The sequence below is a fragment of the Hyla sarda genome, chromosome 6 (assembly GCF_029499605.1).
Source record: "Hyla sarda isolate aHylSar1 chromosome 6, aHylSar1.hap1, whole genome shotgun sequence".
NCBI lineage: Eukaryota > Metazoa > Chordata > Amphibia > Anura > Hylidae > Hyla > Hyla sarda.
This window is the reverse complement of record NC_079194.1, coordinates 112316343-112333923: the sequence shown is the minus strand read 5'-3', so window position 1 is coordinate 112333923 and position 17581 is coordinate 112316343. Positions and strand designations below refer to the sequence as shown.

Below are 17581 nucleotides of genomic sequence, written 5' to 3'. Positions count from 1 at the left end.
CATCTTTCCTTGGCTTCTTTATGCACATTAATACAAATTTTTACCTGGGGTGCCCAAACTTTTGATCCCCACTGTGTATATATATCACACAGTAGGGATATATATATATACACAGTCTCAATGACCATAATTTACTAGAAAATCTTAGAGCACAAAACGCAGAAACCTTTTATAAATATTGGACTGATCCTTAATTATTCACATTTCTGACCTACCAGTTTGTATTCTGGGAAAAGCTATTCCCACATTGGACACTTATGACTAATGTGACACTGAAATAACTAACTAAACTGTTAGGAGAATATTTGTCAACAGTAATCTGTGTACAAGGTGACTTCACCAGGAGAACTGTAAATGCAGCACAGCAGTATAATACAGAATCTAACTCCGGATCATAGTACAAGACAAGTAGTTAAACGTATTAGTAGATATATTCTAACATTATGTTCGGAGGAGGTCATATCCTTTAAATAACCATCAAGTAGTGTATACTATCATGCACATAAAATGCAGAAAAAAATACAGTACAATATAATCTGCAAAGAAAAAAAAACACTTAAGCATTACCATATAACACTAAGTCAATTCAACTTCAGGGACATCAAAGTGACAACAGGTGCACAGGAGAAGCAACAGCAAGTGAATTACTCTATTGCATTTTGCCAGCATTTTTGTCTTTACTAGTAGCATAAGCGGTACCTGCAGCTCCTCCAGGATGGCACATCCATACATGCAGATGTTTGGCGGTGTCTCTTATCCTACTGTCAAAAGAGCATGGAGCAGATACCAGATACAGGACCTTACACAAAGAGCGCTAGACGGGAATGCAAAATGGCACCAACCCAACAGCAGGACTAATACCTACAAAATGGCCTCCGTTGGGCTACTGATGTGCATGCTTCAAAACCAGACTGTCAGAAACAAACTTCAAGAGGGTGGTCTGAGGGCCCCACATCCTCTAGTGGGACATTGGCTCATAGCCCAGCACTGGGCAGCTTAAGTGATATTCATCAGAAAACACTAGCAGGTCCTCTATTGGTGTCCTGTTCTCTTCACAGATTGGAGCAGTTTTTTTTTTTTTTTTAAGAAATGAGCATGTGATAGATATCTTATTGCTGTTAGGCACTGGGATGTAATCCTCAGAGCTACTGTCAAATCTTATGCTGGCACAGTGGGCATTGGGTTCCGCCGACAGTACTCACGTGGTCAGAGTGTGTCGGAAGTTCTGGATAAGAAAGGCATTAAAGTTGTTAATAGGCCCTTACATTCCCAATGCCCAAATTTCATTGATTATTTCTTGGATGTTATGTTTCAGTGCGTCTGATGCCACCTACTAGCACCACAGACTGTCCAGAAGCTCAATGATTCATTGATTCAGGTTTGGGAAGAGATCCCCTCTGCGGTCCTTTAGGAGCGTATACAGGCACATTGGGCCACACACACTACCTTGCCACATTAAGTGTTGTCGTGGTAGAATTCAGGCAAATTGAATCTACCTGTGGTCTCAAAATTTTTATCTAATTTTCAGTTTAATTTGGACTAGGGATCGACCGATCTCGTATTTTTAGGGCCGATACCGATAATCGGTGGAGGTTAGGGCCGATAACTTATACCGATATTCCGGTATACGTTATCGGCTATTTATCCCCCCGCGACAAAGCTGCAGATCATTGATTTAAAGCGGGCGCTTTAAATCAATGCACTGCAGTGGCTTTTGCGGTGCCATAGGCCGCCGCTGCCACCCGCTTCTCTCCCCCTGCCTGTCCGGGGGTCCTGAGACCTATCACCGCCACCGCTCCCCCCGCACCTAGGGGTGCCTCCAGCTGTTGCAAAACTACTACTCCCAGCATGCCCGGACAGCCGTTGGCTGTCCGGGCATGCTGGGAGTTGTAGTTTTGCAACAGCTGGAGGGCCTACTGTAGGTATAGTATATTATACAGACCCCTGTCCATCCCAGAACCCTGACTCACCTTCCCAGTTGCTGCAGGGACCGTCCAGGGAGGGTGGTCTGGGCCATCCATCTTTCCTGTAGTGTCCGGCGGCATTCCGGGTGGAGGGTGAACCGGTCCTGGCTGTCCTTCTCCGGCGGTCCTCTTCTCCACTCCGGGCAGGCTCTGGCCTAGTAACTCTGCATAGACGCCGCTGCGCAGCGACGCATCTGACGTCACGGCGTAGCGGTGTCTATGCAGCGTACTAGAGTGGAGACGAGGACCCCCGGAGAAGGACAGCCCGGAGCGGTTCACCCTCCACACGGAATGCCGCCAGACACTACAGGAAGGATGGATGGCCCGGACCACCCCCATTGTGGGTAAGTTTTATTTTTTTTATTGACTCGGAGGGTGGGGGAGGGGCCTGACCGGTATAGCGGTATGGGCAAAAATCCATACCGTGGGAGAAAAAAAATACGGTATTCGGTTCATACCGGTACACTGCCCAGCACTACGGTGGGGGGTGCGAAGCGGTGCGGTGGGTCGGCGGGCGGTCGCGGTGGGTCGGGGGGTGCGGTCGCGGTGCGGGGGGCAGGGCATTATCGGCTTATCGGTAAGGTAATTGCCGATACCGATAATGCCCAAAATCGTGATTATCGGCCGATAAGATCGGCCATACCGATAATCGGTCGATCCCCAATTTGGACTCCAGCCCTCAGTTTGCTGATTAGTTTGACTTTTCAGATATCAATTGTATAATTCGCTGAGAATTGACATCAGTAAGAATTTTCACCTTGATCTATGATCACATCGATCTAGGATTTTTTTGAGCGGTGGAAACATTATTGCTAAATATCTTCCATACTCAGGCTGCACATTTTATAAAATCCCCCACCAGATTCACATAGCTGCCCTACTAGAGACAGTAAGAAAAAGCAGTCACTCACCACGTCCGCTTATTATCAAAAAACAGGACGAGGTAGAGATGTTCTTGTGCTTCTTGCGTCATCTGCTCTCCTAACTTGAGTACATCTACGGGTGGTACAGGAATTGGAACGCCGTGGTGAAACACTCCTTCTCGGGGCATCTTTGGGTCGATAATCTAAATGAAAGAAAACTGCAATTTAGCTTTGCTTGTTCTTTGCCTCCAGAGGACATCAATGACACATACTGAAAGACACACAGATGATTAATTTCTACTTAGTTTTAGCTGGACCCATTGTGATTACATGTGGATTACAATTATATTGATAACAGCTACAACAACAACATGGAACAATAATAGGGGAGGAACTGATGTCTACCAGAGCTGGATAGGAGGGGTATCCCCGACACTTGGCCCACACCAAGTCTAAGGCTTCTAGAGTAGAGTCTTCATCTTCGGACAGCCACCCCGCCCCTCGTCCCTCCATTCCTTTGCGTACCACTATCAAACAGAAAAGGTCACAAGTCACAGGCCTGTTTTGGGTTCTCACATGACATACAGTATGTTAAAAATTCTAAAGAGTGTCCTAAAAGCCAATATTCACAAAAATGTCATTGTTTACACAGTTTTTAACCATAAGGGTATATGTCCTGCTGAATTGACAGGCAACATAAAAGTCAGTTCTTGTGAATAGTGGTTCAGTCCAAGCAATGTTGTCTTCAGCTTTGGTTAATATTTTTGGTGTATAATAACTTGTAGTATTAGAAGAACAGAAACATTAAATATGGAGTGCAAAAGTGTTTGAGAAAGGAGAAAGCAGTATATTTTTATTTAATTTTATGGGGATGTCCACCTGTGAACAGCATTGTGGTTTACAAAGAGAATACTTTGACATGAAAAGTGTCCTTTTGGCCTATGAGGAGCAAACGATCGTAAGGTGCAAATAGTGAACTGTACTCACTGATCATTTTATTTCTATGAAATCTTAATGACATCAAATGAGACTTCCATCTGCTGCCAAGAACAGTAAAAAGGGAAGGGGCGTGAGCACTGAGCCTGCCCTCACTCTTCATGCATTCATTTCCTCCCTGAGTCTGCTGTGCTGGTTTTGTTCTTCCTATCACTGCATGTAACCCTCTCCTCTCTGTTTTCATGCTGCAGTCTGATAGGACAGAGTTAGCACAGAGGAGTGCTAGTCCTGACCCCACTTACTGGACTGTGAAAGATGATGCTAGAGCCAGACAGGATTATGTTTTTAAGGGTATGTTCACACTGCAGTGGGAACTTAACATTTGTGTGAATGGGTCTCCGCGAGACCCGTTCACACTGAGGAATTTCAGCGGCGGACAATTCCGCCACTGAAATTGTTCCGCGCAAAGAAAGAACAAGTTCATTCTTTGCGCGGAAGTCCGCGAGCACTGCAAAGCCGTCAATGGTGACGGCGCAGTGCCGCGCGATCCTTCCGCCGCCGGTGGCTGCCAGTCAATCTCCGCTCGCTGAATTCAGCGAGCGGAGATTGCGTTCACACTCTGTAGTGTGAACATACCCTAACAGTATGTGGACCCCCTAGTGGTCGTTTTTTTTTTTTTTTGACAGATCATGTAATGTTTAGACAAGGGATGTTATTTTTACAAAGTGGCAGCCCTACAAATTATTTCCACTGATGCCAAAGCCCTCTCGGCCCGCAAGGTGAATACTGCACTGATGGAAAGAGCCTTAAGATTTTCTGGGCGAGTTCTGCCTATAGCCTAATTCATTGTTCACTTCTGTTTCAAGTTTTCTTGGAAATACACTGGTGGTGGGAGAAACCGGTATGGTTTTTAACATCTGTGTCTTTTTTTCCCCCCCATCAGCAGGAGGCATTCTTAAGTATGATGCCGTGCAGACAACATGGGAAAATAAATGTACAGAATAGCATAGTAAACTATGCTATTCCATACCTTGATATCAAGTAAAAACAAAAACCCTGTTTATGGGGGGGGGGGGGGGGTGGGGGCGGAAACAGAAGACAGTGTATGGCAAAAATCATTGGGCCTCTGTTAAATGTACACAGTGAGAGGCTCCAGTGGTTTCACATATCACTAAAGGGGTACTCCGGCCCTAAGACACCTTATCCCCTATCCAAAGGATAGGGGATAAGATGTCTGATCGTGGGGTCCCGCTGCTGTGGACCCCCACAATCTCTAATGCAGCACCCACCTGTGTGAACTGCACGCCAGCGCTGGAGGCTCTGAGTCTGAAGCCTCACGACTACGGGCTGGAGTCTTTTAACATCACGCCCCGCCCCCCTCAATGCAAGTCTATGGGAGGGGGTGTGATGGGGCGGAGTCGTAACATCACGATACTCCGGCCCCGTAGTCGTGAGGCTTCAGACGCGGAGCCTCCAACGCTGGTGTGCAGCTCACACAGGTGGGTGCTGCATGAGAGATTGCGGGGGTCCCCAGCGATCAGACATCTTATCCCCTAACCTTTGGATAGGGGATAAAATGTCTTAGGGCCAGAGTACCCCTTTAAAGCTTCCCTATGAACGAGCACACATGCCGTCCTGTTCTCACAAGCCAAAAACCTTTGCCATCAGCTACTTTCTCAGCCCTCTGAGCAGGCTCAATGGATAGTGATCCATACACTGTGTCCCTTCCCTGGTACTGCACACAGTAAAAGGGTCCGGGGAAGGTGGGCTGTATTAGGCCTGCCAGTATTGTCGCTGATTCAGAGTTTACATCCTCCTTCCTCTCTACCTCTGGGCATGCAGCATGATCATCGATGATTATGCCTGAAGCGGAACAATAGTAACAAGAGACGGAGGTGTATGGGAAGATTATCCCAGGATATTCTTATATGGCAGGTTACATTGTAGCCCTTTCGTTATAGGTATATGTTAAGAGTAAAACATGAACATAGCTTAATACAAGCTTTACCTGAGGATCAGTACAGGGTAAGTAATATAATGTATGTACACAGTGTTTCCACCAGCAGAATAAGTAAAAATCTGTATTATAACAGGATAAATGTTATGTAAAGTTCTGTATCGAGGTAACAACTTTTTATGCACACACTTTTTGCTGTACAATGAAGTACACCCCTTTAATGATGCTGACTGAATCTATCAATTTACTTAAGTAACTTGTAACTATAGATATAAGTAAAAGAATAGACTGGGTGGGCCAAGCGCTTATACAAAGCTGAAAGTTTGGCATCTACATATAAAGAGCGGGAATAAGTTGTATTATTTTTGGCAATTATATCAATACAATGGTTAATTATTCTTTTTGATTCTGGTTGCTCTTCTTATATGTAACCTTTGCAATAAGTCACTTACAGCCATGTCCTACTCGGCTTCCTAAGGAATAGGATTCGTTTTCAGTGCCTGATGTGTCCTCACTGCTATAGTCATGGTAATTTTCTCTAGAGAATGATGGCTTTCCCCGTCCTTGCTTAGAGGGAGTTGTGCTGGAAGAGAGAAAGGATAAGAACAATGTATTATACTAATAAATAAACACAGTGCTTATTACTCATAGTTCATAATGCTCATGCTGCTTATTATGAAAGTGAGCAAACTTGTAAATGTTAACCCCTTCCCGCTATAGCAGTGTTTCCCAACCAGGGTGCCTTCAGCTGTTGCAAAACTACAATTCCAAGCATGCCCGGACAGCCAATGGCTGTCCGGGCATGCTGGAAGTTGTAGTTTGGCAACAGCTGGAGGCACCCTGGTTGGGAAACACTGCGCTATAGGCTGTATGCATAGTTCTTGACGATCTGCTCTGCGCAGCTGCCGAAACAGAGATAATGCCATTCTCAGCAGTGTTAACCCCATCGATGTTGTGGTCAGTCAGGCCATAAAAAAAAAAAAAGGGAAGTTCCACCATTTTTTTTATATTTTCAGCTAGAACACCACATGTATGGCATAATATAATCAATAAAGATGATTATTTGTCACATTGAACTTTTTTTTTCAGTTTTTCTGTAAAATTACCTCCCTGATGTGCCAGTTTAGTCTGGCATGTTCACTGATCGGGCGATCACATTCAGACCAATACAGATTTGCCAGTTTACCACACAACAGCAGGATCAGACTACACACACGTTTCCTTCTAGTCTGTAATATAGGTCTATACAGGAACTTTTTTCATTTTTCCTACTGTATTAAAGGAATAAAAATGGTTGCAGAAGTGCACTTTAAGCCAAGTCATAGGCAGATTTCATGCACTTTCAGCAACCACCAGGTTCTTACATTTTAGATGGGATCAGTATACCAAGCTGCACTTTTGTCCTCCGAAAAAATGCCTGACTACACAAGTGGGCTAGTGCGGTGTATGACCCCGAGCATCAGAGCGGTGCTCGCGTCATACACGACAGGTTCCGGCTGCTATCAGCCGGGGACCCGCCGGTAATGGCAGACATCCGCGATCGTGCGGATGTCCGCCATTATCCCCTCAGATGCCTTGATCAGTACAGATCACGGCATCTGCGGCAATGCGCCTGTTAAAAAAGATGATCGGATCGCCCACAGCGCTGCCGCGGCGATCCGATCATCTGTAACGGTCTCCGTCCGTCTCCCGCTCTGGTCTGAGATTGTGCAGACCAGAGCAGTAGATAGCCGATAATGATTAGTGCTATGCTCTATGCATAGCACTGAACAGTATTAGCAATCAAATGATTGCTATAGATAGTCCACTATGGTGACATAAAAAGTGTAAAAAAAAAAAGTTGAAAAACGCAAACTTAAAAGAAAAAAAAAAAAAAAAAAGGAAAAAAAAAAAAAAAAAAAAATCCCCTCCCCCAATAAAAATGGTCAGTTTTTCACATTTTACCACAAAAAGCGTAATTTTTTAAAATAAAACATATTTGGTATTGCCGCGTGCATAAATGTCTGAATATAATGATCCCGTATGGTGAACGGCGCAAATGTAAAAAAAAATTCCAAAAATGCTGCTTTGTCACATTTTATTCCAAAAAAAAAAAAAAAAAAAAATTTATCTAAGTTTTATATATGCAAATGTGGTATCAATAAAAAGTACAGATGACGGTGCAAAAAATGAGCCCTCATATCGTCTTATATACGGAAAAACTTATAAGTGGTCAAACTAGGGTTTTAGATTACTGATTTTGTCCAAAAAGTTTTTAATTTTTTCTTTAAGTGGTAAAAAAAAAAAAGTATCTAGCCATGGGTATCATTTTAAATCGTATTGACCCACAGAATATAGAACATGTGTCATTTTTACCGTAAAGTGTACAGTGTGAAAACGAAACCCTCCAAAATGTGCAAAGTTGTGGTTTTCATTAAAATTTCCTCCCTAAAAAATTTTTGGGGGGGTTCGCTGTCTATTTTATGGTAAAATGAGAGGTTTCATTACAAAGTACAATTGGTCACGCTAAAAACAAGCCCTTATATGGGTTTTAGAAGGCGAGGAGGAAAAAAAATGAAAAACGCAAAAATAAAATTGGCCTGGTCCTTAAGGTCAAAATGTGCTTGGTCCTTAATGGGTTAAAGGGGTATTCTGTCTTTATACAGGTTATCCCCTATAGACATGAATGAAGGGGGCGTGGCGTGATGTCACTAGGGGGTGTGGCCGTGACGTCACGTCCCCGTCTCAGAGGCAGCGGTGGCTGCACAGAGATCGCGGGGGTCCCCAGCGGCGGGACCCCTGCGATCATAAATCTTATCCCCTATCCTTTGGATAGGGGATAAGATGTATAAAGCCGGAATACCCATTTAAACAACCAAACAGTATTTTCTGTCACGTATTTCCCTCTACTAAGCAGTTTAAAGTCTGTATTACCTGGTTCTGTCAGAGGCGGCACTGCTGCTACTGGTCGTGCTGGATTCCGAATCAGAGCTGCTGCGGGGAAGATTACAGTCAGTGCGGTAGATTAAAAAACTTTTCTTCACCTGCTGGTTGCTGAAGCCATTTGTGGGTAAATCTTAGGAGGAGGGGAAAAAACAAAAACAAGAAACAAAGAATTTAAAGCTACAAAGCATGTTTCTTACAATTACAAACTCTTCAAATTAAAAATGTATAAAAATGTTATTGCACCCCGGGTATCGTACCCAGGCAGTCTGTTGGCAGGAAGGTGCATTAAAATGAACCACAAATGTATGAAGTGTTATTGGAGGTAACGACGTTATACAAAAGGGAACAATGCTGTTGGCCCATGAGATGACCATGTATTTTTGGGTAAAGGATTCAAATCTAGTTGCTACTTCAATTTTATTACAGTTGGTTTTAAAAACATGAAGGCTATGGACATCTTTGCACTTTATGTTAATTTGTTTCCTAAATGTCCAAACATTTTGCTGTTACTTAGATAAATCCATCAGTCAGATTTTCTGTTCGGATTGTGAATGGGGTTGAAAAGACTTTAAAAGGACATCTGCAGCAAAACTCAACCTATCCCCTATCCACAGGATAGGGAATAAGTGTCTGATCGGGGGGAACCCCCCAATCTCCCAAACGGGGCCCCGCATTGCCACTCTATGCGAGCGGCTAATGCGCATAGCGTCGACCTCTCTGAGGTCAACAGTACGCCCCCTCCCCATACAGTTCTATGGGAGAGGCGGGGAGGCACGAACGCTCATACCCGCCTCTCCCATAGAGATACATGGAGGAGGAGGAGTGTTTCCGTGCGGGAGATGGGGGGGGGGGGGGGGGGGCGGGTGTCCGACCCCTGGGATCAAACACTTATCCTGTGGATAGGGTATAAGTTGTATCCTTTAAAGAAAAAAACTCTTTAAAGTTATCCATAGCCTTTAAGGAAAATTTTGCTGTGAGATATCAAGGGGCTTAATTCCACAAAAAATCTCCCCCAAGTTTGTGCTTTTATGTTCTGATCTCAGAGTCTGATGTCATAAATCTCCAATTCACTGCAAGCTTCAGAGTCTTAAGACAAAGAGGACCAAGTACACACACAAGCTCCTTAAAGTGATCTTTAATAGTCACATGGCAGAGACCCCCAAATAAGGACAGATTCCCTATAACACTCAATGCAGTCAGTGTTAAAGTGTACCTGTCATTAGCAAAAACTTTTTGTATAATGTAGAACATTATATGTTTATTTGTAATACACATACAGAGGACAGGCAGGGCTCCGCGCACCGAGGACAGGCAGGGCTCCGCGCACCGAGGACAGGCAGGGCTCCGCGCACCGAGGACAGGCAGGGCTCCGCGCACCGAGGACAGGCAGGGCTCCGCGCACCGAGGACAGGCAGGGCTCCGCGCACCGAGGACAGGCAGGGCTCCGCGCACCGAGGACAGGCAGGGCTCCGCGCACCGAGGACAGGCAGGGCTCCGCGCACCGAGGACAGGCAGGGCTCCGCGCACCGAGGACAGGCAGGGCTCCGCGCACCGAGGACAGGCAGGGCTCCGCGCACCGAGGACAGGCAGGGCTCCGCGCACCGAGGACAGGCAGGGCTCCGCGCACCGAGGACAGGCAGGGCTCCGCGCACCGAGGACAGGCAGGGCTCCGCGCACCGAGGACAGGCAGGGCTCCGCGCACCGAGGACAGGCAGGGCTCCGCGCACCGAGGACAGGCAGGGCTCCGCGCACCGAGGACAGGCAGGGCTCCGCGCACCGAGGACAGGCAGGGCTCCGCGCACCGAGGACAGGCAGGGCTCCGCGCACCGAGGACAGGCAGGGCTCCGCGCACCGAGGACAGGCAGGGCTCCGCGCACCGAGGACAGGCAGGGCTCCGCGCACCGAGGACAGGCAGGGCTCCGCGCACCGAGGACAGGCAGGGCTCCGCGCACCGAGGACAGGCAGGGCTCCGCGCACCGAGGACAGGCAGGGCTCCGCGCACCGAGGACAGGCAGGGCTCCGCGCACCGAGGACAGGCAGGGCTCCGCGCACCGAGGACAGGCAGGGCTCCGCGCACCGAGGACAGGCAGGGCTCCGCGCACCGAGGACAGGCAGGGCTCCGCGCACCGAGGACAGGCAGGGCTCCGCGCACCGAGGACAGGCAGGGCTCCGCGCACCGAGGACAGGCAGGGCTCCGCGCACCGAGGACAGGCAGGGCTCCGCGCACCGAGGACAGGCAGGGCTCCGCGCACCGAGGACAGGCAGGGCTCCGCGCACCGAGGACAGGCAGGGCTCCGCGCACCGAGGACAGGCAGGGCTCCGCGCACCGAGGACAGGCAGGGCTCCGCGCACCGAGGACAGGCAGGGCTCCGCGCACCGAGGACAGGCAGGGCTCCGCGCACCGAGGACAGGCAGGGCTCCGCGCACCGAGGACAGGCAGGGCTCCGCGCACCGAGGACAGGCAGGGCTCCGCGCACCGAGGACAGGCAGGGCTCCGCGCACCGAGGACAGGCAGGGCTCCGCGCACCGAGGACAGGCAGGGCTCCGCGCACCGAGGACAGGCAGGGCTCCGCGCACCGAGGACAGGCAGGGCTCCGCGCACCGAGGACAGGCAGGGCTCCGCGCACCGAGGACAGGCAGGGCTCCGCGCACCGAGGACAGGCAGGGCTCCGCGCACCGAGGACAGGCAGGGCTCCGCGCACCGAGGACAGGCAGGGCTCCGCGCACCGAGGACAGGCAGGGCTCCGCGCACCGAGGACAGGCAGGGCTCCGCGCACCGAGGACAGGCGGGGCTCCGCGCACCGAGGACAGGCGGGGCTCCGCGCACCGAGGACAGGCGGGGCTCCGCGCACCGAGGACAGGCGGGGCTCCGCGCACCGAGGACAGGCGGGGCTCCGCGCACCGAGGACAGGCGGGGCTCCGCGCACCGAGGACAGGCGGGGCTCCGCGCACCGAGGACAGGCGGGGCTCCGCGCACCGAGGACAGGCGGGGCTCCGCGCACCGAGGACAGGCGGGGCTCCGCGCACCGAGGACAGGCGGGGCTCCGCGCACCGAGGACAGGCGGGGCTCCGCGCACCGAGGACAGGCGGGGCTCCGCGCACCGAGGACAGGCGGGGCTCCGCGCACCGAGGACAGGCGGGGCTCCGCGCACCGAGGACAGGCGGGGCTCCGCGCACCGAGGACAGGCGGGGCTCCGCGCACCGAGGACAGGCGGGGCTCCGCGCACCGAGGACAGGCAGGGCTCCGCGCACCGAGGACAAGCAGGGCTCCGCGCACCGAGGACAAGCAGGGCTCCGCGCACCGAGGACAAGCAGGGCTCCGCGCACCGAGGACAAGCAGGGCTCCGCGCACCGAGGACAAGCAGGGCTCCGCGCACCGAGGACAAGCAGGGCTCCGCGCACCGAGGACAAGCAGGGCTCCGCGCACCGAGGACAAGCAGGGCTCCGCGCACCGAGGACAAGCAGGGCTCCGCGCACCGAGGACAAGCAGGGCTCCGCGCACCGAGGACAAGCAGGGCTCCGCGCACCGAGGACAAGCAGGGCTCCGCGCACCGAGGACAAGCAGGGCTCCGCGCACCGAGGACAAGCAGGGCTCCGCGCACCGAGGACAAGCAGGGCTCCGCGCACCGAGGACAAGCAGGGCTCCGCGCACCGAGGACAAGCAGGGCTCCGCGCACCGAGGACAAGCAGGGCTCCGCGCACCGAGGACAAGCAGGGTTCTGTGCACTGAGGCTCTGTGACATGCCCCTGGCTCACACAGCAGGATGATTGACAAGCCAGGAGCCTTAACAGAGCCCTGCTTTTCCTGCCCACACTTCCTGTACTTGGTCTCCGCACAGAGACACACAGACAATAGCTGCAGGGAAGGCATATTTTCACCCAAAAATAAACACTTTTTTTTACCAACGTATATTAGAAATACACATAATGGTATTATCCATATAATACTATATAACATTTTTTGCTAATGACAGGTACACTTAAACCCAAAAAAGAATTAGATTTTGCCTTTATTACAGTGATGAACATTTGCTTCATAGTATTTGCATGATCAGATGTAGTGCAGCAGAAGCACTTTAGCAGTTGTCCTCTGCACACAAAGACCCAAAAAGCCCATCTATTTAGCTAAGATTATAGCTTTTTCCTGCCTCCAAATCACTACTCACCTAGAGATGCATCTTCTGCTGACTTGTCACTGTCACTCTCGCTGTCCGAGCTAGATGTAGGACGGGGACTTCTGACTCTTTTACGCTGCCTCTGAGACCCACCCATTATAGAGAGTTGAGGGGGTCCGATTGGACTGCTGATTTTCCCTGATGCCATTTGGTTATCCCTGTTCTTAGGAGGCCTCCCTGGTCTCTTTGGAGGTCCTGCAGTTTTGGGATTCTTCTTTGAGAAAAGGACAGACGTCCTTCTACCAACTTCATGTGCAGGGGTGGAAGAAGTGTTTGGGCCAAGTCCTGAGAGGAAAAGAGACAGGTAGAGATAGCGCAGGATGTTAAGACCCAGAAAAGAAGAGAAATGTTCAGATGAGTAGAAGAATGGAAAAAGAACAGGACAAAGAGGAGAAGAAGGAAGGAAAAGTATTTATTTTCTCCAGACAATACAATATAAACAGCTTAACAAAAAGGAAAAAAAAAAAAAGCTGGAGAGTTTCTTTGTAATAAACCTTTATGAGTTTGGATGGAGCACTGTAAGACAGGACTCTTCCTACACACTAAAAAAAAACAAAAAATGGCCAAATCGGAAGTTTTAAATAAACGCTTTATTGATAGAAAAAATATAAAACATTACCCAAAAGCATTGTTCCAAAAGTACAGTGCTCATTACAATGATAAAAAACTGTGCAAAAAGGGCTGCAAACTGGACAAAGTTACAAAGACAATGAAAGAACAATGACCATTTTTTACATGTTCATTACGTAAGGTAAAAAATCCTCACAAACACTGATTCTAACCAAATACCTAGAATAAAGCCATTTGCATTCTGTCTGCATTTCCTTAAAGGGGTATTCCATTGCTCAGTGTTTGGAACAAACTGTTCAAAACGCTGGAGTCGGGAGCTTGTGACATCATAGCCCCACCCCCTCAATGCAAATCTGTGGGAGGGGCGTGACAGCCGCTTCCCATACACTTGCATTGAGGGGGTGTGGGACGTGACGTCATGAGGGGTCAGGGCTATGACATCACGAGCTTCCGGCGCTGGCTCCAGTGTTCGGAACAGTTTGTTCCAAACGCTGAGCAGCGGAGTACCCCTTTAAGGTCATTCTGTCAGCTCTCCTGACAAACTATTTTAAAGAGAACTTGTCATTAGATTTTTACCATATATAATGCGTGGCAATGCCTTATATACATTTCTGCCAACAGTGATGGTGAGAATATGAAGTTAGAAAGTCTCCCCCACCGACCTGTAAGTAGTCCCCTGCGCAGTGAGATATACTCACCTAGTCCCATCTTCTATGGGTAAGGGGGCGTGATTACAACCGCAGAAGACTGAACTAGGTGAGTATATCCTCTCTCTGCCCAGGGGACTACTAATGGGGCTGTGAGAGGACACTTTCTAACTTCATATCCTCACCATCCCTGCAGGCAGAAATGTCTCCCAGGATGGTGAGGAAGAAAATGTTATTAAGTACAACGTGTTGCCATGTGTTATACATGATAAAATCTCATGACAGGTTCCCTTCTAAAAAATACTTCTATTCTTCATGAAACAATTCTGGAACATCTTTTCTTACAACTCCACATTGTGACATTCCTCCTAGAAGTGAGAGCTGGGCGTTACGATTCCCCTTGTAATACTGTCTGCACTGATTGAACTGAGTTAGATGGTGAAGGGATAAACATTTGTCACTATATTTAAAGATTTCCAGGAGGAATAACTAAGGAATGCGCAACACAATTCTAAGAAAAGATGCCCTAGTACTGTCATTTCACAGGGGAGTATTTCACAAAACATACATGTCGGAAAAGCTGACAGGCCCTTTTAAATAGGGGTTTTCCAGGATTTTACATTCATGCCAATTTTGGGGATAGACCGTGGATGTGTGGAAAAAGCAAGCCTAACTCTGGAACCCCCAAGCTCATCGGTGACATTTGTATAAATGTTACTGTGTCTGATGCTCCAGATCAGGTCCATTCACTTGAACAGGCTGAGCACAGTCTAAGTCACAAGCATAAGGATCTTACCATGTCAGGTACGGCACAATCCACAGGGCCATGGTTTTACACCCCTAATGCACTTTCCTGGAAAACCCCTAAACTAGATCTATTGTTAACACATTTGACCTAAATCTAAGTCATCGGGGCAGATACAATCCATTATTAGTATTCTTGCAACACATGATATATAATCATGTATATGTATTTTATTTACTTATTTTTATTTATTTTTTACGGATTTTATTGAACTGTTACCCTGCCCCAAATGGATTTACTCTTTGTCAACAAGAATCAATGCAGTACGATGAAAAGTGATAGATAAACTGAAAATAAGAGAAATGTCTTTGGGAAAATCACTATGTTCTAGTTTCCTGCCATCCCCCACACTAGGCACGTACAAGTAAGTGCTGAAATGTAGATATTGCACTAACAAAAGAAATCTTCCAGTTTTATCATTCTGTAATTAAAAGTTCTGCAACATTTTAATATAATATGTGATTAAATTTGCCAATACAGAAAGAATACACCGTAGTCCTAAACTAAGGCCAGGTTTGTATATGACGTGCAGATGCTGGATCAAAAAAATACAGGCGGTATTTTCTGATCTGATTAACCAAAGCTGTAAGTTCACTTTGCTGGAAAGTCCATAGTTCTGGTGCTGTGGCCCATTGCAGCCTACAGGGCAACAGATGGAACCTTGACTGCAGATTCAGCTTGTTGATGGATATTTTTGCAGCCCATCTGGGACGGCTCCATATCACTGGACATAAAAAGGGGTTATCCAGGAAAAATACTTTTTTTATATATATCAACTGGTTCCAGAAAGTTACACAGACTTGTAAATTACGTCTATTAAAAAATCTTAATCCTTTCAGTACTTATGAGCTGCTGAAGTTGAGCTGTTCTTCTGTCTAAGTGCTCTCTGATGACACGTGTCTCGGAAACCGCCCAGTTTAGAAGCAAACCCCTATAGCAAACCTCTTCTACTCTGTGCAGTTCCAGAGACAAGCAGAGATGTCAGCAGAGAGCACTGTTGCCAGACAGAAAAACAACAACTCAACTTCAGCAGCTGATAATTATTGAAAGGATTAAGATTTTTTAATAGAAGTAATTAACAAATCTGTTTAACTTTCTGGAGCCAGTTGATAAAAAAAATAAAAAAAAAATTTTTTTTTTCCTGGAATACCCCTTTAATTAGGCCTAAGACTTTGCTATGATGTATCCAGTCTAGATGATCCTCTCTAAGGATCTCCTTAAAAGGACAACTGCAGCGCAATATACACTTATCCCCTATCTACAAGATAGGGGATAAGGGTTTGATCGCGGGGGGTCCGACCGCTGGGACCCCCGAGATCTCCCTAACGGGGCGCCGCCATTAGCGCTCATAGTGAGTGCTAAGGCGCCAAGTGTCGGCCTAGATGTCGACGGTGACGCCCCGTCTCCTTCCCGTCCCCATACAGTTCTATGGGGGAGCCGGGGAGGTACGAAAACGGCCTCCCCGCCTCTCCCATAGAGATGCATGGAGGAGGCGTGCTGCACCCGGCATGCCCCCTGCACGAGAGAGCCACGGCACAGCCGCGGCCCCGTACAGGAGATCGTGGGGGGGGGGGGTGGGGGTCCCAGCGGTCGGACCCCCCGCGATCAAACACTTATCCCCTATCTTGCAGTTGTCCGTTAATGCCCTGATATTTTACTACAATGTTTTAGTAAAGTAGTCTAGGCTGTTCATCACAGAGCAGATAGTCTAGATCAGTGTTTCCCAAGCAGGGTGCTTTCAGCTGTTGGAAAACTACAACTTCCAGCATGCCCGGACAGCCAACGGCTGTCCGGGCATGCTGGGTGTTGTAGTTTTGCAACAGCTGGAGGCACCCTGCTTGGGAAACACTGATCTAGACTAAAGGGGTACTCGGGTGGAAAACAATTTATTTTAAATCAACTGGTGTGAGAAAGTTAAATAGATTTGTAAATTACTTCTATTAAAAAATCTTAATCCTTCCAGTACTCATCAGCTGCTGTATACTACAGAGGAAGTTCTTTTCTTTTTGAATTTCTTTTCTGTCTGACCACAGTGCTCTCTGCTGACACCTCTATCAGTGTCAGGAACTGTCCAGAGCAGGAGAGGTTTGCTATAGGGATTTGCTCCTGCTCTGTACAGTTTCTGACATGGACAGAGGTGTCAGCAGAGAGCACCGTGGACAGACAGAAAAGAAATCCAAAAAGAAAATAACTTTTCTTTTGTAGTAAACAGCAGCTGATAAGTACTGGAAGGATTCAGATTTTTTTTTATTTTTTTTTTTTAATATAAGTAATTTACAAATCTGTTCAACTCTCTGACACCAGTTGATTTAAAATAAATGGTTTTCCACTGGACTATCCCTTTAAAAGCAATAATAGTTCAGGATGTTATAAAGAATGCTTCTACTACCGTCAGCAGAGATTTTGAAGGAATTGAAAACACTAAATATACTAAAAATGCAGAACTTTTCATCAAAGAAAGAGTAAACCCCCAAAGCCTTTTCTATTGTCCTATCTCCCAAAACTGACAACAGGATTTCATCCTCAAGGGCTGTGCACAAATACTCTACAAGTCAGCCACTAAACAAGGGCTCGGAAAAGAAATGTTTATAGGTACAAACAGGGTGCAGCACCCTGAGAAGGCCAGGTCAGCCCTGAGGCATGATCACTGGTGAACAGGAAAGTCTATGATATTCTAGCTATGGGTAAAAACTAGAGATGAGCGAACTTACAGTAAATTCGATTCGTCACGAACTTCTC

The 17581-nt window shown here is 47.8% G+C and overlaps 1 protein-coding gene across 4 annotated transcripts in view; it reads right to left on the bottom strand.

The window, feature by feature from the left end:
- BRPF1 (bromodomain and PHD finger containing 1) overlaps positions 1–17581 on the bottom strand; it is a 50838-nt gene that overhangs the window by 3097 nt on the left and 30160 nt on the right. For all 4 annotated transcript variants that reach the window (XM_056524695.1, XM_056524694.1, XM_056524693.1 and 1 more), the window contains 5 exons: positions 12812–13105; positions 8634–8775; positions 6173–6303; positions 3233–3354; positions 2876–3030 (listed from right to left, as the gene is read on the bottom strand). In XM_056524695.1, the coding sequence (XP_056380670.1) occupies positions 2876–3030; positions 3233–3354; positions 6173–6303; positions 8634–8775; positions 12812–13105 (844 nt within the window). The remainder of the gene's footprint in view (positions 1–2875; positions 3031–3232; positions 3355–6172; positions 6304–8633; positions 8776–12811; positions 13106–17581) is intronic.